General features: G+C 42.5%; 2 protein-coding genes across 4 annotated transcripts in view; both read left to right on the plus strand.

Annotated features, from left to right (window-relative positions):
- Positions 1-27,574, plus strand: part of BCAR3 (BCAR3 adaptor protein, NSP family member) — a 140,528-nt gene that overhangs the window by 80,117 nt on the left and 32,837 nt on the right. The gene's annotated exons all lie outside the window — the stretch shown is intronic.
- Positions 19,679-21,414, plus strand: LOC119527017 (eukaryotic translation initiation factor 3 subunit J). The gene has a single exon (XM_037826617.1). The coding sequence runs from the start codon at positions 19,686-19,688 to the stop codon at positions 20,478-20,480; it is 795 nt and encodes a 264-aa protein (XP_037682545.1). The 5' UTR covers positions 19,679-19,685; the 3' UTR covers positions 20,481-21,414.

Below are 27,574 nucleotides of genomic sequence, written 5' to 3' on the forward strand. Positions count from 1 at the left end.
GGGTGGGCTTGGCGTTGATTGATCTCATGTGGACTGGCACTAAAGAATTAAACGGGAGGCCAAGAATGGAGAGGAGGAGCAAGCATGTGCATAGGCTGCTGGCCCTCAGAGAGTGGACGCCAAAGATGAGAAGTTCAGCCACATCCAGGGTTGTCACCATAACATCCTGAGAGGGGTTCACATTAGGCAGTCATTCCGCAAAAGAACACTGGATCTTTTTTCTGGGTGAGAAAAGGAAAGGGTGTTTTGCTTAAGCCCAATGAAGAAAAGTTTGGAACGAAGATATTCAAGACCCATAACATTAGTAAAGCACATTCAAGTGTGAAATCCCCTGTAGGTCAAATGAAGCCCGTGCTTGCAGACGCTCCGTTAGGTGGGGAGGAGGGACAGTTGCAGCGTAGTCCCTGCCCTCAAAGGACCCACTACAGGAACAGTAGGTCATGATATCATTTCATGATACTTGCAAAAGTCTCCCCAGTGTCTGAGTTCCTTCCAGTGTCATCTCATTTGAGTTATAAAATGAGCTCTATGAAGTGGGCAAGGCAATAGTTAGCCTCGTTTCACAGAGCACAAACTGAGGCTCAGATCAACAACCTGTGCAGAATCATTTAGTGGGGAACCAGGGGCAGAAATCAGATCTTCTGGCCTCTAGCCCAGTGTCGTTTCTGCTATACCTATGTTAAACAAATGAAACCTTTAAGTGTGGTGATGGATGCACAGCTGTATAAGAACAAATGAAACCTGAAACAAGGTGATATTGTATATATAACATTTTATTTTTCAATTCAGTTGGTTGAGAATAGTGTGAGCCTCAGGTTTTTTTAATGCAATATTATCAAGATATATTCACACACCATACGAACTATCCAAAGTATACAATCAGTCTCACAGTATCATCACATAGCTGTGCATACATCCCCATGATCAATTTTAGAACATTTTCATTACTTCAGAAAATAAATAAAAATAAAAGAAAACTCAAATCCTTCCATGCCTCTTACCCCTCCCTATTATTGACCCATGGTATGGTATAGTATATTTGTTACTGTTGATGAAGAATATTAAAATATTACTGTTAACCGTAGTCCATAGTTTGCAATAGGTACTTTTTTTCTCATATACCCTCTATACTCCTTGTAATAGTGCCATACATTTGTTCTCGTTCATGAAAGAACTTTTTAATATTGTTACAGTTAGTCACAGTAATTGTCCACCACAAGATTTGCTGTTGTACATTCCCATATTTTAACTTCCAACTTTTCTTCTGATGACATACCTGACTCTACACTTCCCCTTTCCCCCACATTCACACACCATTCAGTACTGTTAATTATTCTCACAATACTGTGCTACCGTCACCTCCATCCATTTCCAAATGTTTAAGTTCAACCTTGTTAAACATTCTGCACATATTAAGCAACCACTCCCCATTCTTTAGCCTCATTCTATATCCTGGTAACCTATATTTTATGTCTGAGTTCACATATTAAAGGTAGTTCGTATCGGTGAGATCATACAACATTTTTCCTTTTGTGTCTGACTTTACTTCACTTAACATAATGTCCTCAAAGTTCATCCATGTTGTCACATGCTTTGGGACTTCATTCTTTCTTACTGCTGAATAATATTCCGTTGAGTATATGTACCACATTTTGTTTATCCATTCCTCTGTGGATGGACACTTGGAGTGTTTCCATCTTTTGACAATTCTGAATAATGCCCTTATGAACATCAGTATGCAAATGTCAGTTCACATCCCTGCTTTCAGATCTTGGTATATCCAAGGTTGGGTATATCCAGGTCATAAGGCAACTCTATATTTAGCTTTCTGAGAAATTGCCACACCGTCTTCCACAGTGGCTGTACCATTTTACATTCCCACCAGCAGTGAAAAGTGTTCCAATTTCTCCACATCTTCTCAAACACTTGTTGTTTCCTGTTTAATAGTGTGAGCCTCAGTTTTTAGGAGAGACTTTAGGAGGATACAGGACTGGTTCTTTTTTTTAATAGGACTGGTCCGTGTATTACAGGTAACCTTTTTAAAAATTTTCTTTATTTTTGTAACTTGGGATTTGGGTGGTCAAAGGAGGACATGGTGTGGGGAAGGCATTCCAGCCCGGAGACCAGTGGAGCCACTAGCTCGGAGGTAGGGGTTAAAAAAAAAGACTGTGGCCTTGACAGAGGCCCTGAAAGCCAGGCATGGTAAGAGCAGAAAGTTCACCGAAAGTTAGTAGGTGGTATAGCCAGAAAAGGAATGGAGGGCTTTGGGGTCCGGGCTGAGGAGTTAGGATTTAATCCCCCCACAAAGAGTTAACAAGCATTTGAGGCAGATTTGAGCATGGCCCTCAGCCTGGTTGCATCCTCCGTCAGCTTAGCAGTCATTCACTGTGGCAGCAAGTGTGTGTCCGACGTTTGTCAAGTGACACAGTGAATAAGACCCCATCTGTCCTTGAGGGTTATAGTTCAGTTGGGGAGTCCCCCTGCAGCACCACACTGGGTGAGCATTCTACAGATATTTAACAACCTACTGAGAGAAAACCTCATTTATCGGTGATTTGGTGGTGCCATTCTAGAGAGTGTGTGGATTCGAGAGGCACTGCCTGACCTGGATGGAGGGGAAAGGGGACAATCAGGGAAGGCCTCCTGGGGGAGGTGAGGCGTCTGCTGACTGTGAAGAATTAGTGGAAGTCATCGAGAGGAGGAGAGGGAGTGGCACGCACAGGGGCCTGGAGATGAGAGCCCCGGGGTGGGCAGGAAGAGCCAACACGGCTCAGACAACGGCAAGACCCTTTTAGGTCCTAGTGGACAATGAAGGAATCCAGTAAAAAGCACAATAGGTCACATTTCTGGGGCTGGCGATGGTGGACAAACCCTCTCATCTGCTGACCTCCTGTGTTTCTGATGTGGGCTTTTTGTGGGGACGGGGGTGGGGTGGGAAGGGGGAAAAGGAGCTGAAACTTGCTGCCTTATCAGAGGTTCCTCCAGAGGAGGGTTGGGTGTGGTTGTGTTCAGGTAACTGTGAGGGAGCTTAGGAGATTAGAATGACCTTGCAGCTGCAGAAAAGCCACCTTACTGAAAGAAAATAAATAGGGAGGTGGGAGTCTGGGGTCCATGACTGAATGAATGGATAAGTCCTGGGCAAACAAGGTCATTAAGTCCAGCAGCAGTGGGTTTTAAACAGAGACTTCCCAAAACATATGTTTGACTCTATTTGCACCTGTGAAGTGCTCTATAGTAGGATGATGTTCTTAAGTCATTTTGGTGGTGGTGGTCTGTTTTATTCAAAATCATTTCCCTTGCACCTGAAAAAAATATTTCTGGAATCCACATTCCTGTCTGGATAACACACCTGCCCATCCCTAGAGGGCTGGATCCCTGGAACTTGGCTGTATTTACATATTGTTGTGGGAAGGGGGTGGAGGTCCCACTTGCCTTCTCTGTGGCCAGTCCCAGGGTCTGTCTGCTGTTGTGACAGCTGTCCACTAGTGACACATTGCATCAGTAATGGCCTGCGTTGCCTTTGTCAGTGGGGCAGATGCACCGTCAGCATGAGCTGTGCAAGGTAGAAGAAACCACATGGGAAATGTTTTAACAGGTGACTCAACCCCTCTTTATGGCAGCTGCCAGTTTCTCATTTATCTCTCCTCTCCTCTAAAAAAATGACCAACATAGGTTTTTTGTTTTTGTTTTTGTTCTGTAAGAGGACCTAAATACATTCTTTTGACATCCAGGAGCCACAGAGATCTGGTTTCAGCATCAGGGGAAGGACATGCTTGATGGGGGCTGGGTCCCTTTCCACGGCAGACCCTAGAGCTGGGTTCCTGGCTGGAGCCTTGTTTTTGTTGGACAGACCTGGGTAGAAAGCAGACACAGGCCTGGGATCCTGGGAAAATTCTGTTAGTGGGTTCAGCACCTCCAGGACTGCAGAGAGGTGGGCCCGTGCCAAACCTTGGGGAGGATCATGGAGAGTCGGGGTGCTGAGGCCACGAGGTCTTTCTGCACCAGCCGAGTGCGGTAGGTCAGCAGGGAACCGAGGACCCAGGCCTTTGGCTTGGCTTAAAGATGTTGTCGGGGACAGCTGGAGCCTTTTAGCTGATGAATATTTTAGGTGTCCCAGGGACAGCAGAGGAGATCCTGGCTGTCCTGGTTAGAGAGGGGAGAAGAGGAATGCCTCATGGAGTTGGACATCACTGTGGTGTGTCTGTCCTTGTCTGGATTCCCTGTGCATGTCCACAGTCCCAGGAACTAATGTCGTCATCTGACTCTGGCCATGAGAATGTTATGAAAGAGCTATGATCGGTCTTTTAGTTTCAGTAGAGAAGGACTCTCCCCAGTGCCCACTCTAGATACATGTATGCTTTTGCCAAAGCAATTGGGGAGAAAGAACTGACAAGCTAGAGACCTAAATTCTTAGGAAGATGGGATTTGAGGGAACATTGATCCAGTCTTCTACCCAGACTTCATCTACCATCCCTCTCCTCACCCCTCCTCGTGCACCTGGAAGGCTTACTTGGGCTGGGAAGATAAAGGTGAAAGGTCCTGCCCTAAGGGAGCTTTTCCGTGTCTGGTGGGGGAGAGAGGCATACAAGCAGTTCTCCCCATGGTGTGTGGTAGGTGCAGTGGTAAAAGTATGCCCGGCCTATTGCGAGATCCTGGAGAGAGGTATTTAACCCAGCCTGGAGTCAGGGAGCTTCCTGAAGAAGGTAACTCCTGAGCAACTCCCAAGGAAGAGTAGAGGAAAAGGCATGGGGGAGAGAAAGAGCATGATGTAGGGGGAACTTGAGGCTGAACTGGGGCAGTGGAAGGAGATGAGACCACAGAGGTGTCAGAGAACAGATCACATGGCCTGTGTGCTAGGAAGCGACTGGACATTTTTCAGTGAGCAGTGGGAGCTAGTGAACAGTTTGGATGAGGAGGTGGGTGAAGGCTTGGCTCTTTAGGGGCAGGAGGAGTGTGAGGAGCATGAACGGTGACTCCCCTAACTCATGGCCTGTGTCCTCAGCTGGACCCTTGAAGCATCCCATTAGCTCTGCTTGTCCTTGTTCAGTTCACTCCCATTTTCCTCCCTCTATCTTCCCTTCCTACCATGTCCTTTTTTTTTTTTACTCAGTTTTATTGAAATATGTTCACATACCATAGAATTATCCATGGTGTACAGTCAACTGTTCACAGTACGATCATATAGTTATGCATTCATCACCACAATCTATTTCTGAACATTTTCCTTACATCATAAAGAATCAGAATAAGAATAAAAAATAAAAGTAAAAAAAGAACACCCAAACCATCCCCCCGCATCCCACCCTATTTGTCATTTAGTTTTTGTCCCCACTTTTCTACCCATCTATCCACACACTAGACAAAGGGAGTGTGATCCACAAGGCCTCCACAATCACACTGTCACCCCTTGTAATCTACATTATTATACAGTCGTCTTCAGGAGTCCAGACTACTGGGTTGGAGTTTGGTAGTTTCAGGTATCTACTTCTAGCTATTCCAATACATTAAAACCTAAGAAGTGTTATCTATATAGTGCATAAGAATGTCCACCAGAGTGACCTCTCGACTCCATTTGAAATCTCTCAGCCACTGAAAGTATCTCATCTCATTTTGCATCCCCCTTTTGGTCAAGAAGATACTCTTAATCCCATGATGCCGGGTCCAGATTCATCCCCGGGAGTCACATCCTGCGTTGCCAGGGAGATTTACACCCCTGAGAATCGGGTCCCACGTAGGGGGGAGGGCAGTGAGTTCACCTGCCTAGGTGGCTCAGTTAGAGAGAGAGAGAGGGCCACATCTGAGCAACAAAGAGGTACTCGGGGGAGACTCTTAGGCACAATTATATGCAAGTTTAGCCTCTCCTTTGCAGTAATGAGCGTCATAAGGGCAAGTCCCATGATAGAGGGCTCGGCACATCAAACTGCCAGTTCCAGTGTTTGTGACAACATCAACACCAGTCCAGGTGAGGATGTCCAACACTTCTGCACCTTCCCCCAGCTCCTCGGGAGTGGGGTGGGGGGTGGGGGGGGGCTGTAAATTTATTTTTTATTCTCTGCACAAATTACTTTGGGATGTGTCACTATTTCGCTACAACCTATACCAACCCACCGTATCTCACTTCCTAGTCAAAGCTCCATGCAGTCGTGGTGTTTGAACAAACTGACTGTAGAGTTACACTGTTTAGAAAATATAGATCCTGCACCAAATAGACATCTCTTCCCTTGGTCTCACATGGAAGTTGAAGTTTTAAAACACAGTCAGTTTTAACCGTTACCCTTTGGCCCAGTTTGCCCTAGTCTTAACCAGATCTGCTTCATTCATATCACTAATTGAAGTCTGGGCTCTTTTTCAGCTTTTTTTTTTTTTTAACAGTTGCTGTATGCACTAATACTGACATTCATATCTGCCGAGCTCTAGCTCCAAGTTTCAGGTGTCTCAGAGATATGCATTGTTGCAGAAACCAATCAGGTCATACACTAAGGGATCAGCATCTCAAAGTTTAGAGATAGGCATTACAATTCAGGAATAGAATTGACAGCTGTAAGAGCTTACAATCTAGGGACCATTACAATAATCAAGTCCACGTTAGGCTATTACCATGTCCTTTTTAACACTCATAGTAAGATCTTGTTTCTTACCTCCAGCTGCAGTTAAAGCCAGGAATAATCTTATTCCATCCCCCTTTATGCCCCCACAAGCTACAGCTATATCCGTATCCACCAATTCCAAGGATGAAGTGTCCCTCGCCCTGACCAAGGCCAGTCCTTCCACCTGAGATCACAACTGCCTGCTTCCCTGAGGACTCTGCTCCATCGGTCCCTCCTGTCTCCTGGGATCTTCAGTCTCTCCCTCTCTATCGGCATTTTCCTTTTGGCTTATAAACATGTTCCAGTCTTTTCTTTCCTAAAAGATAATCTTCCCCCCCAGCCCCTGTCTTCTTCCACCCAAAGGCTGGTTAACACAGTCGACTTTCTTGTTTCCCATTGACCCTTCAGCCCCCTTGACTCCACCAGTCACCTGCATTGCCAGGTCTAGTGGATGCTGTGCAATTCTGATTGTACTGAACTCTTTGCTGTACTTTGCCGACCATTCCCTTGTTCTTGTTCTCCTGGATCCTTTCTGACTGGTCCTCCTCTGTCTTCTTGGGTTTCTCCTTCTAGTCTACTTCTGAACAGCCAGAGTCACCCAGCCCTCTTCTCATGCTATATATCATCTCTTAATGGCATTTGAGATAGGACATCCCCTTTATAGTGAGGATTCATGAACTGGGTCACCAGTCCAACCCTTCTCCACAGCAGCACTTGGACCCCACAAGCAACTTCATCCAGATGGCCCACAAGCACTTCAGGCCCTGCATCTTCTTCCACAAACCTGCTCCCCTCTTGTGTTTCCATGTTGGGTGTTGGTGGCTCAGTCGTCTTCCAGGAGCGCCTGTGCCTCTTCCCCCTCTTGGTCTTCAATGTCTTATCAATTAATAAATCTACATGATTTTACCTCCTAAACATTTTTTTCATTGACCCTACCCTTCTCTATCACCACTGTTCTAATTCAGGCCTCATCATCTCTTGCTTGAACTCCACACTAGCTTCCTAACTGGTTGTCTGGCTTCCTGAATCTTCACTAGGAGTTCATTGCCCTTCTGTATGACATTTTTGGAGATGAGGCATTTGCCGTGTTTCCCACAGCAATGCACTCTCATATTTGAACAACTCTTAATTGCTAGGGTCCCTCCCAGTATTGAGTCAAAATCTATGCATCAGCAGTGTCCACCTTGTTATGCAGTTAAATGGGCATAATAACAGTACTTCAGAGGCATATATTTTCCCTCCAGATTGTGAGCATGTCTGTTTCAATGCCAACTTAGTTGGTATGAGTGGACACCTAGAAATAGGACATGAGGTATTCTGGGTTAGTTTCCCTAGGGAGTTGAACCAAGAATATTTGACCCATCATCTCTGGATGATAATAGCCCATGCCTTCAGATATTTCAGGGCAGCCCTCACATTCCCTTTACAGGCTAAACATTCTTTATATACTTTGAGAGACTTGGATTCTAGTTCCAATCTCTAATTCTGTAAATCTGAGCAAATCGTGAAAATTCTGGGCCTTGGTCATATTTTTCTTTTGTGAGATATAAGTGTTCTTGCTATCTGTTTAGGTCTCAGGGACATTATACAAGTTTGTAGTTGTAAAATTTGTAGTTGTTGGGTGTGTTGTGTCCCTCTAAGTCCAGCTCCTGGTTCTGCTTCTTCCCATGGTGTCAACATGGTGTTTGTATTTTTAAAGAGCTTGCTAAATGAATATGTGGGAGTCAAGTGCTTTGAGCTCCTCTGGTAGAAGTATATCTTTAAAGTGACATGTGAGCTGTGTATTGAAGGTGTGGAGTTGATGCTTGGCTAAAAACCACTTTGTGATGAGTCATTTAGTTTTTGCTGAGAAACTATGTCCCTAGCACATATCATGTGCTTTGTCCCAGGGTAGATTTCTAGGACAGTTGTTACTCATGGTACTATTTTGGAGAGGGAGACTTTGGGAAGTCACTTATTCCACACCCTACCCTGGAAGGCTTTCTGAATCTTTGGTTTTTCCTCTGTGTGTTTGGCATATCTTGTTTGTTTTTTTTTCTCTCCAGTTACATTTTCTAGTGTCTTTCAACCACCATGCATTTTGTTGATTCAGTAGTGTCTCATTCATTCAAGGCAAATTAAGAAAGGGATAATATTTTAATTAAGTTGCTTCCAATTTTCTTGTATTTTTGTTGAAGAACAAGTAGAACATCTATTTTGGTGAACAGCTGTGTTCCAGATCACTCATAATTTGAATTAAGATGTTGAATAAACAAGGTTGATTTACCAGTGGTAAAGATTTCTAGCTAAGACCTCCTTGCATGCTGAACTTTGGTCAGCTATAATCTTCAAACTTTTATTATATTAAGGTTGGCAATGTCTACTTTTTCATTCTCCAGAGATGTTAACAAAGCGCTGCTATTGCTGATTGTAATCCCACTGCCAGACACATTGATTAATATTTCACTTGCATTATCTCTTTTAACCTGTGTGCCAATCCTGTGTGAGAAAGAAGTATTATTAGAAGTCACTTGAGTTCATGGTTAAAGGGAGCAAAGCAATTTAGAGGAGGTTTTCATGGGCCAAATTGGTGCTTAGCTTTTATTTGGAAGCCTCTCATTTCCCTGGTCCAATAAATGATTAAGTGCAACTAGTGACCTCAGACCTTCATCTCAAGTGTGGCTCTTCCGACTTCTAGCTGGGAGGAATTAGAATGCAGGGCTGCCTCCTGAGGGTGATTTGGATGTCTGCTCCTCTGTGAGCTGCTCCGAGAAGCCATCATCTTAACTTAATCTAGAGGGAAGCTACCCACCGGGGACTTTCTGCAGGGCAATATGTTAACAAATGGCCCATTGAAAATCTCATTGGGTTTCACTTTATCTCTTAACAGGGAAAGGTGAGACCCCTTGGAGCTGAGCACTAAGTGAGCTCTTGGCTAAACAATGCTTTGTCAAGAGGTTAAGAAACATGGTGGGCAAATACGCCAACCAAGCAGGGGTAGAAGTATGGTGTAATGAGTACGTTGAGCAATTTCTCCAGCACTTAGGTAACCTTTGTGAAAGAAAGATGCCACATTACCAGTTGATTTGAAAAAAGAAGGGAAAGTTAAAAAAAAAAAAAAAAGAAAAAAGACAAAAAAGGAAAAAAAAAAAAAAAACAAAAACGATGTAGTGCCCCCTTGAGGAGCCTGTGGAGAATGCAGGGGTATTCGCCTACCCCACCTCCATGGTTGCTAACATGACCACAGACATAGGGGACTGGTGGTTTGATGGGTTGAGCCCTCTACCATAAGTTTTACCCTTGGGAAGACGGTTGCTGCAAAGGAGAGGCTAGGCCTCCCTGTATTTGTGCCTAAGAGTCTCCTCCTGAATGCCTCTTTGTTGCTCAGATGTGGCCCTCTCTCTCTGGCTAAGCCAACTTGAAAGGTGAAATCACTGCCCTCCCCCCTACGTGGGATCAGACACCCAGGGAAGTGAATCTCCCTGGCAACGTGGAATATGACTCCCGGGGAGGAATGTAGACCCGGCATCGTGGGATGGAGAACATCTTCTTGACCAAAAGGGGGATGTGAAAGGAAATGAAATAAGCTTCAGTGGCAGAGAGATTCCAAAACGAGCCGAGAGATCACTCTGGTGGGCACTCTTACGCACACTTTAGACAACCTTTTTTAGGTTCTAAAGAATTGGGGTAGCTGGTGGTGGATACCTGAAACTATTAAACTACAACCCAGAACCCATGAATCTCGAAGACAGTTGTATAAAAATGTAGCTTATGAGGGGTGACAGTGGGATTGGGAATGCCATAAGGACCAAACTCCACTTTGTCTAGTTTATGGATCGATGTGTAGAAAAGTAGGGGAAGCAAACAAACAGACAAAGGTACCTAGTGTTCTTTTTTACTTCAATTGCTCTTTTTCACTCTAATTATTATTCTTGTTATTTTTGTGTGTGTGCTAATGAAGGTGTCAGGGATTGATTTAGGTGATGAATGTACAACTATGTAATGGTACTGTAAACAATCGAAAGTACAATTTGTTTTGTATGACTGCGTGGTATGTGAATATATCTCAATAAAATGATGATAAAAAAAAAAAAAAAAAAAAAAAGATGCCACATTACTTGGTGTTGGATGTGCTGCATTTGACAGAATGCATTCCTCCTGTAGTTTTCAGACCCAAACCAGTCTCCTTTAGTGAGAAATAATTTTCAGTCACTTGGCGTTCCATCAAAGTAAAACAGCTTCAAAAGCGATAGCTTCGTGATCCGGCAGGATGGGAATGTGTGGAGGAGACCTTGCCCAGGGAACGATTGGGAATAAAAGGTTAACAGGAGTCTGACATCAAGGGGAACCGGCAGTACCGATCAGAATGACTCTAATGTAACTATGTGGCATGTAGGCTTAAGTTACTGCTGCTTGCTTAGAGGGCTTTAAGACTCCAATCTGCACAAATTAAAATTAAATCAGTCTTTTTCATTTGTGCACATGGAAAGCAGAATTTTAATGGAAATTTCTCCGAACCTTGATAAGCAAGGAGTTGCACAGATATCTTCTTCATATTTCCTATTCATGGTTGCTAAGCCTCTTTTGATAAGCATTTGATAATGAATAAAATGAAATCTCTTGGATTTGGGCTCTCTGGGGTTTTGATGGTGTTTTGCTGTCTGCACTAAGGTCTGATGGCCCCTGAATCATCATTTATCTGTGAAAAGGAAATTCACATGCAGTAGGAAAATGAAGCATCTTAATTTAACAGCAAATTGCAAATCAGCTTTTAATGGTACTGGAGTGGGAATCTGGTGTAAAGTATGATAAATTACACAGGTCTAATTATAAAATGGTAATATGGCATCAAAACTCACCTGCAGAATCTCCACTGCAAATTAAATCCTTTCTACGATTTGTACAAGATAAATTTTTATATCATCAAGGTACTTAAATGTTAACATCAAATTAATTGAAGTGTTTCAGAATGCTAAAACTTATTGAGATTTTATGAAATTGCATTACCACTGATTTCCTTTCTCAGAAGGGGCCAGAAATCCTTGCTGGCCTCAGATAAGATAGAGAACACTGAGGGCTTTAGCAGTAAGACTTGTCGTTTATTGCCGTACATTTCTCTTCAAATCTCTCGTTTCTTCAAAGAGGTGGTAACCCCTTTCAAGGGCATGAAGTCTCTTTCTTACGTCTGCATCTCCCCTGAGATCTAGCTGAGGAGGAAGACTGGCACAGCGAGTACTCACTAAGTCCTTAGGTTTTATGGAAGGCACAGTGTTCCCATGAATACCACACTCACACATTTTAAATGGACTTTCGGATGGTTTCTGCAGAACTTTGGCCAACAGGGTGAAGTATGTATGGGTTAGGAAGGTGCCCACAGCGGCTGCTTTACTGAACTTGAACGTGAGGATTTAAAGTAGTAGGTGCAGACACAAGGGGCCAAGTAGGCAGACAGTCCTCATCTGTCAGGAGCCCAATCCCTAAAAGGCAGAGAGGACTTTGGGACACACTCCGGGCTCTCTGCTAACCCATCGAGTGCCTTGTGTGAGTTAGACTAAGTCACCTTTTCCTCAAGACACTTTCTTGTCATCTACCCGGCAACTGTGGTAATCAATATACAAATCTATGATGGCTGTGTGTGAACAGCACCTCCTTAGATGTGTACCCTGGTGCTGTACACACCCTGGGCCCACTGGCCAAGCTACAGTATGCCCAGTGGACACCCGACTGGGCCAAGCAAAATGGCTGGTTGACAATGCCACCAATTGGTTTCGCATACCCAATAGAGGACATGAAATTTGAATTAGTTTTTTTTTTTCGCTTTTAATTTTTATTTACAAAGTTAATTGTTTATTTAAGTAAAGGCTTAGGTTTTAACGTAAGAAACTGTATTTGTCTAGCCTAGCACCCCAGTGAAAATAGGATTGGTACATTCAAATCTTTCTTCATTTACCTTTGGGTTATAAGAAAATGTTTTTAGGCAAGCCACAAAGCCTGCTAGTGTCAATAAAAGGTCAAATAGAAGCCCAGTACACTAATTGTTTCATTACAATGCCTTAGGATTGCCACAAATATCCCTGTTCTTTCTGTTCCCTTAGATTCAAACTTTGAGTGCTTGTAGTAAAAATTGGTGGGCTTGAAATTCATGGAGAACTGGTTTTTTATTTTTCAGTCTGTGGGCAGGGTGAAGAGTGGCATAGCAACTGCGTTTATTCATTTATTCAGCATAAACACCAGTTGGGTCTCTAAAAGCCCTTGATATGAATTGGAATTTGTTTATAAGCTGTTCCGCTGCTTGACATTCAGTATAAGGCAGGGATTAATTCAAAGGGACTGAGTTTCTAAAATCTCCAAAGGATCTCATTTTTAGGTGAATTTACTTGTAAGGTGATCCCAGGTGTACCAACACCTTAGTAAGGCTTCAGAATGCTTTGTGTTGTGGTTGTCTGAAGTGTGTTTTTTTTGTCTAAAAAAAAAACGTAGAATATAGGGGACCTAGAGATAGACAGCAGCTAGTGAAGGAGGAATGATAATCTAATAAGAATAGATAAGATATTGAGGGTAATCTTAATGATATGGGAATGCTCAGGAATGACTATGGTTCGTTAATTTTCTTGTGGTGTGGTAGGAGCATACTGGAAGCAATGAAGTTATTTCAGGATATTTGTTTTTCTTATTCCTTTGCTATGTTTTATTTGGAAAATTTTTAATTTTTTGATAAATAAAGTTAATAAAAAAGTTGTGTTTTTAAAATATGTTATATAGTATTATATATGTTATATAAAGTTTCTTCATGCGATTAGACTGTTATGGATTATGATGACAGATGACACAGGCTTCATGTCATCACAGGTCTTGACAGAATTCAGTGGATGTGAAATAAGGGTCTGTCTTTTTGGACCCCTGCATTGCCCCAGTTTGGCAAGAGAGCCCACCCTTTTGGGCCACCTGCTGGTGGTTCATGGCATGACCCCCTGGTATTTCCCACTCTGGGCTCATCTTAGGATAAGCTAATTTTATGCGATGATCCAGGACTCCAGTCAGATTAAAATTTTGTTGGTGATCATAATTTTTGGATGAGATTTCTAGAAAAACTTGTCCTGTGGAGTTGTTTGTACAACTGATGAGAGGCCTGGACTATCCTTGGCTTCCTCCTCAATCTAATAAACTGTTGGAGGGCAGAAGAAAGGAAAGTTTTGTTTGAGAGCCCTGGTAGCATTCTGGGCATTGTGGCCGAACAGACCTAACTTGGATAAAATAGCTGACCCTCCCCTCCCCTCCCCTCCCTTCCCCTCCCCTTCCTTCCCCAAACATCCCCTGCCTCCTTTTTTAAATTTCAAGCAACCTAATTGGCAGCTTTCATCATAGAATGAATGAATGACTAGAATATCATCTCAATTTTTTAAATTCCACAGAAAAATATATGGACAACTGAGTGAGTGCCCAAGGCCCTTGAAGTTATAAAGGTAAAGGAGATAAAATCTATGTTCAGGGACCTCTCAGCCTTGTGCAAAACACAAACATTTCTTTCACCCTCACACTGTTGCTTTGTTTCCTGTGTACTTGTAGATACATGTGCCAGCTGGAGTTAAATGGGTATAATTGGTAATTGTTAATATTAAGTGCCTTTTCATAAATGGTCACATTCAGCCTTCGTAGATAGAACCATTTAGAGCATCTCAAAACTTCAAGGACTTATTTCAAGGAAATAAGCAGAATAAATAAACCTATGCCTAAGAAGAAATTGGTTGTTCCAACTTCCAGCTTTTTTATTCCACCAAACTAAATTCTCAAAGGCCAGTTATAGATTTTATATTTGTTTACTGAAGTAACTTTCCCTTTTTTTGGCTAACAGTCATCTTTCAAAGAAGGTTCAAATTCCACATTTTAAAAAAGCAAGCGCCTACTGTGTACCAGGTGCAGTGACAAGCACTTAATATGTTAGGTCATTTAGTCCTGTGGGGAGGGAGTTGTTACCCACCCTTAGTGCATATAGGAACAGGCCCAGAGAAGTCTAGAAACCTGCCCACCATCACCTGTTCTTGATGATGTCACAAGGTCCCAGTGACAAGGAAGCTGCCAAATGGTAGGCGAGCAGGCGACCTTGGTTCTGCTCGTGAGTGTTTACTGGGCACTTACTGAGTGCCAGGCACTGGGCTGGGCTCAGAGGCAAAGGCACATGCTGCTGACAGTGTCACTGCACCACTTAGGGTCCTTCTGTGGATTCCTACTCTCTCGGATAAAATCAAACTGACTTAGGTTGGCCTTCAAGGCCCCTGCCTGCCCTGACTACATTCCCCTAGGCTACGCTCCAATCGCCAGCCTGGGTTCCAGCCAGGCCAGGCGGCCAGCACGTCTCCAGATGTGTCACCCTGACTGCCTGGACCATGGTGCTATGGAGGGCGTGGAGGCAGGGATGTGCAGGAGGGCGTGTTCAGGTGGTGGTGGAAGGTCTCTGCAACCGGGGTCTGCAACAGCCTGTGGGGGAGCATCCGGGTGCATTAGGAAGGAAACTTGGGGCCTGGTGAAGAAGGATGTCACCTGCCTTACAAAGGCTTTGGGCTTTATCCGAAGGCAACTATGAGCCCTCGAGAGCATAGTCACTATTTCCCTAGGCCTCAGCAGCCTGTGGGTACAAATGAGGTCATGAAAACCTTAATCCCCAGATCTGCTGACTCATGGATGGATCCCACCTTCTAACGGCAGGACCCTAGCCCATGTCCCCCATGAATCAAGCCTCTGCTGGTTATTACCGGAGCCTGTAGGGAATGCCTTGCATATGGCCATCCACAGCCCTGAGATGATCTGGGCCTTCTAGAGAATGCAGTGTGTAGGTGGTTTCAGTATATGTCAGTATATGTTCAGGTCATTGGAGTGGCAAGGATTGTGTTGAAAACTTGGGGATCCCAAGGGAGAGGGCAGGATGGGGGTCTGTGTATCCCACTTTCTCTCCACTAAGGACCAGGTCTGATCCCTGGGGAGAGTGAAAACTAGACATTAAAACGCACCGATTTTGGGTGATGAAATGTTCCGGATCTAGACAGTAGTGACAGTGAATGCATTCTATGCCACTGAACCGTACTCTTTAAAATTGTTAAATGGTAAATTTTTATGTTTTGTGTATTTTACCACAATAAAAAAGAAACAGTGCATCAATTTATTTTGCAGCCTTAGCCGGGACAGCCCCTTGACCAAAGTCTCCGAGCCTGCAGTGATATCATAGGTCTGGTAGCATTAGGTGGGGGGTTGTAGGGTGAGAGACGGGAGGCAGCGAAATCGCTATGAGGCTGTCGTAGAAGTTCGGTGAGAGATGGTCAGGACAGAGCAGAGCAGAGTCAGTGGGAATTAGAATTGGGAGTTTGGTTAAGAGGTAGCTGGAAAGATTTCTTGATCAGCTGAAGATAATTCTGAGGTTCTCATTTGGGCAGTGAGGGTAGAGGAGATACCAGTGACGAGGCAAGGAGGAGAAGAGCAGGCTTTACAGAGGAAAAGAGTCCAATTTATCCATATTGACTTCTGAGCTCTGAAGTGGAGTTAGGGCATCATCAGCACATTTCAGAAGTCTTCGAACTGGCCTTGTGCCTTGGGTCCCAGTCCCAGCCAGTCCATTCTGTTCACTGTAGCCAGATTGATCTGTCTAAAAGCATTTTTTTTTCCTATCTGTTCAGCCTTCCCAGGCAGAGATTTTCAATGCCTTTGACTATCTGGAGTGTGAAGATCTAACCCTCAGCTGCCAGTGTCAGGTTCCCCTCCATCTGTACCCGGCCTTCCTAGATCAGGATTCTTGGTAGAGAGCGACAGGAATCCAACTCAAACTGGCTTAGCTCACAAGGGTTTTCTTGGGCTCTTGTAATCAGCTGGGGCTTACTAATGGGCATTCCAGTGGGATACTTGTTCCATCTCTGCTTCTCTTTGCATGCTGATTTCATTCTCTTTGCCGAGCTTGATCCACTGGAAGGAAACATGGCAGTGAAGCAGCCTCTATACTTCAAATCTTACAACTTTTCCACCAGAGTAGGATAGTGTCTTCTCCACTCAATTTCACTTAAAAATTCCCAGGAACTCCAATTGGTCCTGCCTGATTGGGGGGCCTTTCCCTGGGCCAACTAGTGATGGCTAGGAAGGTGGGTCTGAACCTCATCTTCAGTGAAAATGGAGCTTTCCTGGGTGGGAGGAGGGGGTGCTGGGCATGTATATATATAATACATGTCCATTGTTGTACCTCTGCACGCTTCAGCCCCTCTCCTCGTCAACCACAAGCTCCACTCCAACCAAGCTCATCTGTTTCTTGTCTCCCTTACCCCAAAATGCTGAAATACCCTTTCTGTTCTTTTCCTTCAGCTTTATCTTCAAGGTCCTTTTCTGATTCCGCACCCTCTCCTTCCTCCTCTGACCCCCTTGAAACTGTTCCCAGCACACTCCAGGGGCTATTGTGAGTTTTCTTCCCTCAGAATTCCCATGATGCCTTTCTCTCTTTTTTTGTATATAACATATAATCTTAGAGTTGTCACATATCTTTAAAACAAAAATAGCTTATTTATGGAGCCTTTACTATCTATTGGATATTGTGGATTCTGGTTTGATCCTCATTTTGACACAGGAAAAGCTAAGGGATAAAGAGATGGAGTAACTTGTCCGAGGCTCAGAGCTGGAAGGGACCTTCTGTCTCCAGTACCCAGGGATGCTTTAAACTGCCTCTTTGTGTGTGGTTTTCCAAGGAGACAGTGCCTTCCTTGAGGATTGGGGATAGGGACATTTACCCCCTGCTTGTAGCCCTGTGCATAGCACGTTTCTTGGCCCATGATTGTTGAAGGTCATGAAATGCTGCCTCCACGTTTTTTCCCTTTCCACCATCAGATCCTGGGGACAGGGCCCTTCCTGGTCATTTGCACAATTTAAAATTCTCTGGGGGCCAAAGCTGGGAAGATGGCATTGAGTGGTGCAGAGCCTGGGGGCTCACTTGATCACCAGGTGCAGAGGGTGGCACGCGACCCATGGACCAAGTATCAGGAGGGGAGATGGCCTTGTGCTGTCAGGGACAGCCGAGAGAAAATAGGATGAACGTTTTTCTGGTGGATTGCTTCATGTGTCCTATGCTTCAGAATTTGAGACAGTGGAAGAAACCAGAAAAAAATTACAAGAGAGAGAGAATCTTATGTAGCGAGAACTACTGAAAATAAAGACCATTGCATGATAAAGAAGAAACTGGTCACAGAGCATAAAGATGCAAAAGATTTTAGACAGGACTTTGTCTTGGAGATGTCTGGATTTTGTGCAGCTACTTTGAACACTTCTACTGGGAAGGCAGATCCTTGTCTTCTTTATTCTTGTGAATTGCCTTTATGTTATTTCTCCTCAAAATGTACATGCTGAGGCAGGGCAAGAAGGCGGAGTGGTGAGGTGTGGAATCTAGTTACTCCTCTAGGGCCAGAACTGTATGGAAGAACAACGGTATGAAACAGCCATTTCCGGGACATCTGTGACAGTCACGCATCGTACACCAATGTGGAACAGGTGGAGTGGCTGAGATCGCAGCAAAAAATCTGTACACTTCCCCAGCCAGGGGACTGGCACCCCCCACACCCAAGCATGGCAGACTGTCTGGGAGCTGGTTCCCTGAGGGAAAAAGAATCTGTGCTGGGAGCAAAGAGCGGGGATCAACCTGGCCCCAATTGCAGAATTAATTAACAAATTCGGACTGCTGAATAAAAGCTCCAAGCACAGATATACCAGAAGCAGGCATGAAAGAAGCTGGGAGGAATCCCTCTGGCAGAGAGGAGGCGGGGCTGACAGAGGAGACTTTTAGAGTTGAAAGAGTTCAGAATACTGGAAAAGGGCTGGGTTCCAAGAAAAGGGGACACATAGAGATAAGCACCAACTCCGGCTCTGGCTTCCAAAATCTGGGGATCTGGAGTCAGGCTCTGAAAAAAGGTTTTTCTTCCCCCTCCTCCTTCTCCTTCTTTTCTTTCTCTTCCTCCTCCTCCTCCTTTCATGCACTCTGAATCTTTATCTTTTTACTTTTCAAGAGCTCATCAGAGCTCCTGCATCAGCACTGCCCTGGGCAAGAGCAGAATTAAGAATTAAAATTGTCTAAGAGTAACTATTCAGGTGAAAGAGATAATAGCCTAAAGAGCTTATCTTTTAATAGTCCGTGGGGGCTGTGGAAAGGCCTTGGAAAGGAATTTATTTATTTTTTTCCTTTTTCTTTTTAATTTTTCTTGAAATAACTATTCTAAGTAGTTCATTACAGAAAGCCTGAGATACTTGCAATTGGCCCCTGGACCCAGGGCATAACTTCCCCAAGAAAGGTGGGGGGGGGGGGCTCAAGTGGCAGTCCTCCTTCAGAGAACTCAGAGCCCAGGGGCTGGAAAACAGAAACCTGCTTGAGTCAGCCATGCCCCTGACAGGAACACAGTCTGCGGAGAATTGTAGGCACTGGTGGCACCTCTTTACACTGGTGGGGAGCTGCAGGCTGACAAGTGCTACCTGCTGGACAGGATAGGAAAAGCACAGAGTCTAGAGGCTTCACAGGAGGATCTGACAACCCACAGATTCTTATTATTAGGGAAACTCCATACCCTCCTCCTGACAATGAGTCTGTCTGGACTGGGAAAATCTGATTGGGGTCGAGCATATCTGGAGAAACCCTCTCATAAAAAGGTTACATAGAGGCAGGGCAAGAACCAGAAAAACAAGAGGAGAAAAATTCTGATCAACTCAACAGAAGCTGTATTAGAAGTCTAGAATAACTTGAACAGAATGCCAAACAATAGAGAACAAAGCCAACCAACAAGAAAACCCTAGGAAAAAGAGTGAAAACAAGCTCCAGAATAAACTAAACAAGAAAATAGGATGCCTAGACAGCTAAAAATAATGACCCATACTAGGAAACATGAAAATATGGACCAGTCAAAGGAACAAACCAACACTTCAACTGAGATACAGGAATTGAAATAACTAATTAATAATCAAACAGACCTCCTAAATCAATTCAAAAATCAAATCAATGAGCTGAGGGAAGATATGACAAAAGAGATGAAGGATATAAAGAAGACATTGGATGAACATAAGGAGGAACTTGAAAGGTTTAAAAAACAAATGGACTCTCACACTCGGCCTGAGATGGCGGCAGCAGCGGCGGCGGCGGCAGGGGACTCCGACTCCTGGGACGCGGACACGTTCTCCGTGGAGGACCCGGTGCGGAAGGTGGGGGGCGGCGGCGGCGGCGGCGGCGGCACCGCCGGCGGGGACCGCTGGGAAGGCGAAGACGAAGACGAGGACGTCAAGGATAACTGGGATGACGATGACGACGAAAAGAAAGAGGAAGCGGAAGTTAAACCAGAAGTAAAAATTTCAGAGAAGAAAAAAATAGTAGAGAAGATCAAAGAGAAAGAGCGGCAACACAAGAAAAGGCAAGATGAAATCAAAAAGAGGTTAGAAGAACCCGAAGAACCTAAAGTGCTAACACCAGAAGAACAATTAGCAGATAAACTGCGGCTAAAGAAGTTGCAGGAAGAGTCAGACCTCGAATTAGCAAAAGAAACTTTTGGTGTTAATAATACAGTTTATGGAATAGATGCTATGAACCCATCTTCAAGAGATGATTTCACAGAGTTTGGAAAGTTACTAAAAGATAAGATTACACAATATGAAAAATCACTATATTATGCCAGTTTTTTGGAAGCTTTAGTTCGAGATGTTTGTATTTCATTGGAAATTGATGACTTGAAAAAGATTACCAATTCATTGACTGTGCTTTGCAGTGAAAAACAGAAGCAAGAAAAGCAAAGCAAAGCCAAAAAGAAGAAGAAAGGTGTGGTTCCTGGAGGGGGATTAAAGGCCACCATGAAAGACGATCTGGCAGACTATGGTGGTTATGATGGAGGATATGTACAAGACTATGAAGACTTCATGTGACATTTTATCTTCTCCTGGTGTCTTCTTTCTGTTGCCCACAGTCCCTTCAACATGTAGCACAACTTCCTTTCCTTTCAGTTCTGCCAAATGCTACAATCAGAAGCGCAGTATCTTTGTGCTGGTTACTTAACCCCTTGACACTTAGGTGCTAATGTGCATATGAGGGAACTTGGATCTTGCTGCCAAGGGGTTAAAAGCGGGCACCTCAGTTGCTAAATCATAGTTTAAAAAAAAAAAAAAAAATCCTAATAATGTTGTCATTGTTGCTATCTGATTCCATAGCAGCAGTCACTAAATTGGAAACAAAGGTTGCAACATGACAAAAAAAATGTGTTGTATTTACCAGCACCATTCAGTAATACAGCCTTAACCATACCTCCTTGAACTACATAACTTGTCAAGAAAAGCAGTTTGCAGCACGGGCATGTGATGTGGCACCTAGTATTAAAATTGCTTTGTCTAAAAGTTGAGCGTGAGGATATTAAAAATACATTGTGAAGAAGACTGCTTATCTCAGAGTGAAGATACTATGGCTGAAAAGCCACTACCAGTTTGAAACTTAAAAAATTAAATGACCAAAACCCTCCAACTTTGAAGCTGAAGAAGGTAAACCTCTCCATTATTGCATTACAAGTTGTGAAATCTCTTGAGTGCACAGACTGTCTACTTTATATTTATCAGAATCTTTCTACTGATGGAGCGCTTCAGATGGGGGAGGGAAACTCTTTACCTGTTTTAATTGCCTGATTTAAGTGTCTGAGAAACAAATCTCTTTTGTTCTCCTAGGCTGCGATGGAACAACTTTAACAGGGTTTTGGCATTTCCTTTCCTTTATAAAACATGCTCAGCAAACTGCACCAGTTAACTACAGTTTGGTAAATTGTTATGCTAACAATTATGACATCTGCGGTGTTTTATAAAGCAACTAATTTAATAAAATCACTATTGTGAGGAAAAAAAAAAAAAAAAAAAAAAAAAAAACAAATGGCAGAACTTAATGGGAATGAAAGGCACAATAGAAGAGATGAAAACATTTACGCCACCAGATGTGAAGAGGCAGAAGAAAGGATTAGGGAGGATAGGACATCTGAAATCCTACACACAATGGAACAGATGAGGAAAAGAATGGAAAAATATGAGCAGGGTCTTAGGGAGCTGAATGACAATGTGAAGCGCATGAATATACATGTCATGGGTGTCCCAGAAGGAGAAGAGAGGGGAAAAGGGACAGAAAGAATAATAGAAGAAATAATCACTGAAAATTTTCAAACTCTTATGAAAGACATAAAATTACAGATTCAAGAAGTGCAGCATACCCCAAACAGAATAGATCCCAGTAGACCAACTCAAAGACACTTACTGATCAGATTGTCCAATGTCAAAGACAAAGAGAGAATTCTGGAAGCAGCAAGAGAAAAGCAATCCATCACATACAAGGGAAGGTTGATAAGACTATGTATAGACTTCTCCACAGAAACCATGAAGATGAGAAGGCAGTGGTATGATATATTTAAGATACTGAATGAGAAAAACTGCCAACAAAGGATTCTATATCCGACAAAACTGTCTTTCAAAAATGAGGAAGAGAGTAAAATATTTTCAGACAAGCAGGCACTGAGAGAGTTTATGAATAAAAGACCTGGTGTACAAGAAATACTAAATGGAGTGCTACAGGCTGATAGGAAAAGACAGGAGAGAGAGGTGTGGAGAAAAGTGTAGAAATGAAGACTATCAGGAAGGGTAAAAGGAGAGAGAGAGAAAAAGATAAGATATGACATATAAAATCCAGAAGACAAAATGGTAGAAGAAAATACTGCCCTTACAGTAATAACACTAAATGTTAACAGATTAAACTCCCCAATAAAAAGACATAGACTGGCAGAATGGATTAAAAAACAAGACCCATCTATATGCTGTCTACAAGAAACTCACTTTAGACACAAGGACAGAAATTGGCTGAAAGTGAAAGGTTGGAAAAAGATATTTCATGCAAATGACAACCAGAAAAAAGCAAGAGTAGCTATATTAATATCAGACAAATTAGACTTCAAAAGTAAAACAATTAAAAGAGACCAAGAAGAACACTCTATATTAATAAAAGGGTCAATTAATCAAGAAAACATGACAATCATAAATATTTATGCACCAACCCAGAGTGCCCCAAAATACATGAGGCAAACATTGAGAACACTGAAAGGAGAAATAGATACCTCTACAATAATAGTTGGAGATTTCAATACACCGCTCTCATCAATGGATAGAACATCTAGACAGAGGATCAATAAGGAAACGGAGATGTTGAATTGTACGATAAATGCACTAGACTTGACAGACATTTATACAACACTACATCCCACAACAGTATGATACATGTTTTTCTCAAGTACTCATGGATCATTCTCTAGTATAGACCACATGTTGGGTCACAAGACAAATTTCAACAAATTTTAAGAAATTGATATTATATAAAACACCTTGGATCATAATGTAATGAAGTTGGAAATCAATAATAGGCAGAAGGTTGCAAAATTCATAAATATATGGAGGCTAAATAACACACTCTTAGACAACCAGTGAGTAAAGGAAAAATTTACAAGAGGAATTAGTAAATACCTTGGGGCCATCGAAAATGAAAACACATCATATCAAAGCTTATGGGATGCAGAAAAGGCACTGTTGAGAGGGAAATTTATTGCCCTAAATGCCTATATTAAAAGAAAAGAAAGAGAAAAAAATTGAGGAATTAACTATTCACCTGGAGGAACTAGAGAAAGAACAGTAAACTAACCCCAAAGAAAACAGAAGGAAAGAAATAACAAAGATTAGAGCAGAAATAAATTAAATTGAGAACAGGAAAACAATAGAATCAACAAAATCAGAAGTTGGTTCTTTGGGAAAATCAATAAAATTGATGGACCCTTAGCTAGGTTAGAGAGAGAGAGAGAGAGACAGAGAGAGAGAGAGAGAGAGAGCGCTGATGCAAATAAACACAATCAGAAATGAGAAAGGGGACATAACTACTGACCCCACAGAAATAAAGGAGATAATGAGAGGATACTATGAGCAACTATATGCTAATAAACTAGACAACTTAGATGAAATGGACTTCTTAGAAAAGCATGAACAACCAGCATTGACTCGAGAAGAAATAGACGACCTCAACAAACCAATCAGAAGTAAAGAGATTGAGTCAGTCATCAAAAACTGCCCCCCAAAAAAAGCCCAGGACCAGATGGCTTCACATGTGAATTCTACCAAGCATTCAAGAAAGAATTAGGACCAATACTGCTCAAACTCTTAAAAAAAATTGAAGAGGAGAGAAAGCTACCTAACTCATTCTATGAAGCCAACATCACCCTAATACCAAAGATGCTCAATAAAATACTTGCAAATCAAATCCAGCAGCACATTAAAAGAATTATACACTATGACCAAGTGGGATATATTCACAAGAAAATCAATTAATGTAATACACCACATCAATAAATCAAAGCAGAAGAACAACATGATCATCTCGATCGATGCAGAAAAGGCATTTGACAAAATTCAACATCCTTTCTTGATGAAAACACTTCAAAGGATAGTAATAGAAGGGAACTTTCTCAATATAATAGAGGCAGTATATGGAAAACCCACAGCTAACATCAATACTCAATTGGGAAAGACTGAAAGCTTTCCCCCTAAGATCAGGAACAAATGTCACCATTGTTATTCAACATTGTGCTGAAGTTCTAGCTAGAGCAATTAGGCAAGAAAAAGAAATAAAAGGCATCCAAATTGGAGAGGAAGAAATAAAACTTTCACTGTTTACAGTATTCTTATGTGCTATATAGATACCCCTTTTTAGTTTTTAGGGTGTTGGAATGGCTAGAGGGAAATACCTGAAGTTGTCGAACTACAACCCAGTGCCTTGATTCTTGAAGACAATTGTATAACTACGTAGCTTACAGGGTGTGATGGTGTGATTGTGAAAACCTTGTGGATCACACTCCCTTTATCCAGTGTATGGACAGATGAGTGGAAAAATGAGGACAAATATTAAATGAAAAAATAGGGTGGGATGGGGGAAATGGAATGTTTTAGGTGTTCTTTTTTACTTTTATTTTTATTTATTTTTTGTAGTAAGATAAATGTTCAAAAATTGATTCTGTTGATGAATGCACAACTATGAGGTGGTGCTGTGAATAACTATACACTATGGATGTTTGTAGGGTATGTGAATATACCTCAATAAAACTGCATTTAAAAAAAATGTACATATTCATCAGGGGAGCAGGTGAAAACACCATCATATGCCTCTTAGGATAGTGGAAACCATGATGAAACAGTGGAGCACTATAACTATGATAACTCTATGCAGAAAATACAGATGAAAATTTAAATCATTAGCCTGTCCTGATGCACAAAGGATTTATTACTTCTTTCAAGGCAAGTGACAGATTTATGCCTAAGACAACCTAGTTGCAGGAACGGAAAAGGAGAGGAGAAGATGATCATAGACTTGGAACTTTTCTTGAAAAAAGTGCAAGTAGTAGTGAGGTTTTGATTGGGCCTCTATTCCCTAAAGTTGAATGTGCATGATGACTCGTTGAATAAACAGCAAATTTAATTTGGAATAAACTTAAAGAGGTAATTTCTGCTGTGCCAAAGCCTTCAAAGGGCAACCTGGAAGATGTGCCTAAAGGTCATCCGTTAAAACAAAAGAAAAAGGATATAGAAAACCAGCAGCAAATTAATATTTATTTTTTATTTTTCATCTGTCATTTTAATTCTTGAAAAGATTTTACTGCTATTATTTTTTAATGCACTTCTCTTTGTAATTTCATTCCAGCTATTTGTCCAATATAGTATTATCTTTTAAAACATATAGTTTATCATTCTTTATTATAGATGTTAATATTTTGATCCATATATTAAAATTGCAGGAACTATCTGTCATATAACATTACCTCTCATATTTTTTTCATTACTTCTCATAGTACAATAATTATATGTAAACTATAGAAACTTTACAATACAAACAATTTAGACAACCAGGCTCCGTTTTTTATTTTCTTAATACAAGTATTCAGTGATTCACATTCAAAAACTAGAAGTCAGGACATATCTGAATGCTAGAACTTCAAAATCAAGACAGTTCTGTAAAGTAAAAAAGTTAATGAACTATTAGAACAAAGCTAGAATTAAAATCTTACATGCTTTGGTTAACTTCTAAGAAGAATTTACTTGGCTATAGCAATCAAAAGGAAATCAGTACTTGTGAATGCTAGATTTCTTGTACTACTTTTGGCACATCCACTTTTTTTCTGTCAGTGGACCACATAATTGGAAATCCAAGTGTGTCCAGGATGTTTCCGTTTTTATTTATTTATTTTTTTTTGATTGATTAAAGTAATTTGAGAAGGCCCATCTAAAAAAAATTCTATGGGGACTGGGAATCTTTTCTTACAGACCAAGGCAGAGTAAAATAAATATTAATTGTAATGCAGATGCTATCTTTTTCCAGTCCTCTCCACTGACTCTGCATGCAAATAAGTGCTTGCAGCCTCCACTGGGGGTTCCCGAGTGTCTCTAGCACCCTCCCTCATCCTCCTGACTTGGGAACACAAATCTCCTGCGAGTCCAGGTCCCCATTGTCCGGCCTGATTTCAAATGCAGGCTCTAAGTCTCCTGTGGGCCTCGCAAGAGGAAACCCTGAGCTTCTGGGCTGGAAGGGCTTTTTCTCCCTCTGAGAGCTGTTGAAATGTGCATTTCCGCGTTAATTGAGGTTCCCAGCACGTCCTCGGGGCTGGCTCTGCGCCTCCAGAATGTGTTTTCCAATCATCTCCCGGGCGCCAGCTATTCTGGCCTGTCAAGACCGGGCTTGCCGGGACCATGTGGGGCTGCAGAGATCTTCTTTCCAGATTCTGAGCAATATTAATGTTTTTCAGCTGTCCTCAGCAAGCTGAGACTAGTCCTGACTTCGTAAAGGAGCCATAGGTGCCTCAGGCAAGAGGGGCAGCCTGGTTTCTGGAGAGGATTGAGGAAACCTCTGCAAGGACCCAGCAGGCACTCAAAGATGCAGTAGGCTGTTTCCCTGCCAGACACCAACCCCTACGCCCTTATGCATCAGACCTGAAGTGCGAAGTCTCTTTATTCTATGTAACTGGATTAGTAGCATTATGATACAACTCTGTCATACTTACGACAGCACTGACCATGTGCCAGGATGTGTTCTAAGTGCTTTTTAGGTACCAATCTGTTTCATCCTCATTCCCATCTCGTGATGTATTATTATCCCATTTTATAGACGAGGAGCCTGAGGCTCTTTCCAGATAGGTAAAGTCACCTGCCCAAGTCCACGCAGCTGGTGGGTGACAGAGCAGCCTGTGGACTGCGGTGACCTGCCACGGGCTCATGCTCGTAAACATTGTGCTGTCACATCTGCCAACGTGAGGTTCATCTAAATGCTGATGATAGGAAAGACATAGGTAGACTCAGATTTCCATGAAAATAAATACTTGTAGTGAGTTATGAATTTTCTAACCAAACTTGAATTTGGCTGGGCAAGTGTGGGCTTCATCCGTCCTTGCATTTGCCCCTGTTATCAATTTACCTACATCTACTCTCAGACCCCAAAGCTAATGGCTGGGACTAAGACAAAATTTTAGAAGCAGAGACATAGAAGAGATACAGTAATTACTAGCCTTTCCTCCCTTCCTTTCTTGCTTGCTCAAGATATATTTATTACTTAATTTATGACAAGGTACCTTTTCTTACCCACCTCCCCAATTTGGTAGATCAAATTCAGGCAAGCTTTGGGGGAGAAGATATAGGTCTACCTGCATCCTTCTTTCATATGGTCATGGGAGGATTTGTCTCCTGGGATGTGAAGCTGGCATGACCCCTGGGCAGAATGTTCTTGATCCGTAGCCGGGCAGCTTCCCTTCTTCCGGAGATTGAGCCCCACAGCTGCTGTGTGGGGTGGAGCTCAGGATGGCGTCTCCTACTCAGTCCCTCGTGGCCACCCCTGCCCCTCAAGACAAGATGCTCAGACTATAAGGAATCAGACACCTTCTTGGAATGAAGTTCAAATTTAGGGGCATATTAGGGTT

This window comes from Choloepus didactylus, chromosome 2 (assembly GCF_015220235.1).
Source record: "Choloepus didactylus isolate mChoDid1 chromosome 2, mChoDid1.pri, whole genome shotgun sequence".
Taxonomy (NCBI): domain Eukaryota; kingdom Metazoa; phylum Chordata; class Mammalia; order Pilosa; family Megalonychidae; genus Choloepus; species Choloepus didactylus.

Excerpts from the sequence above, each read along its gene's own strand:
- LOC119527017 (XM_037826617.1), top strand. The coding sequence starts at position 19,686 with ATGGCGGCAGCAGCGGCGGCGGCGGCAGGGGACTCCGACTCCTGGGAC.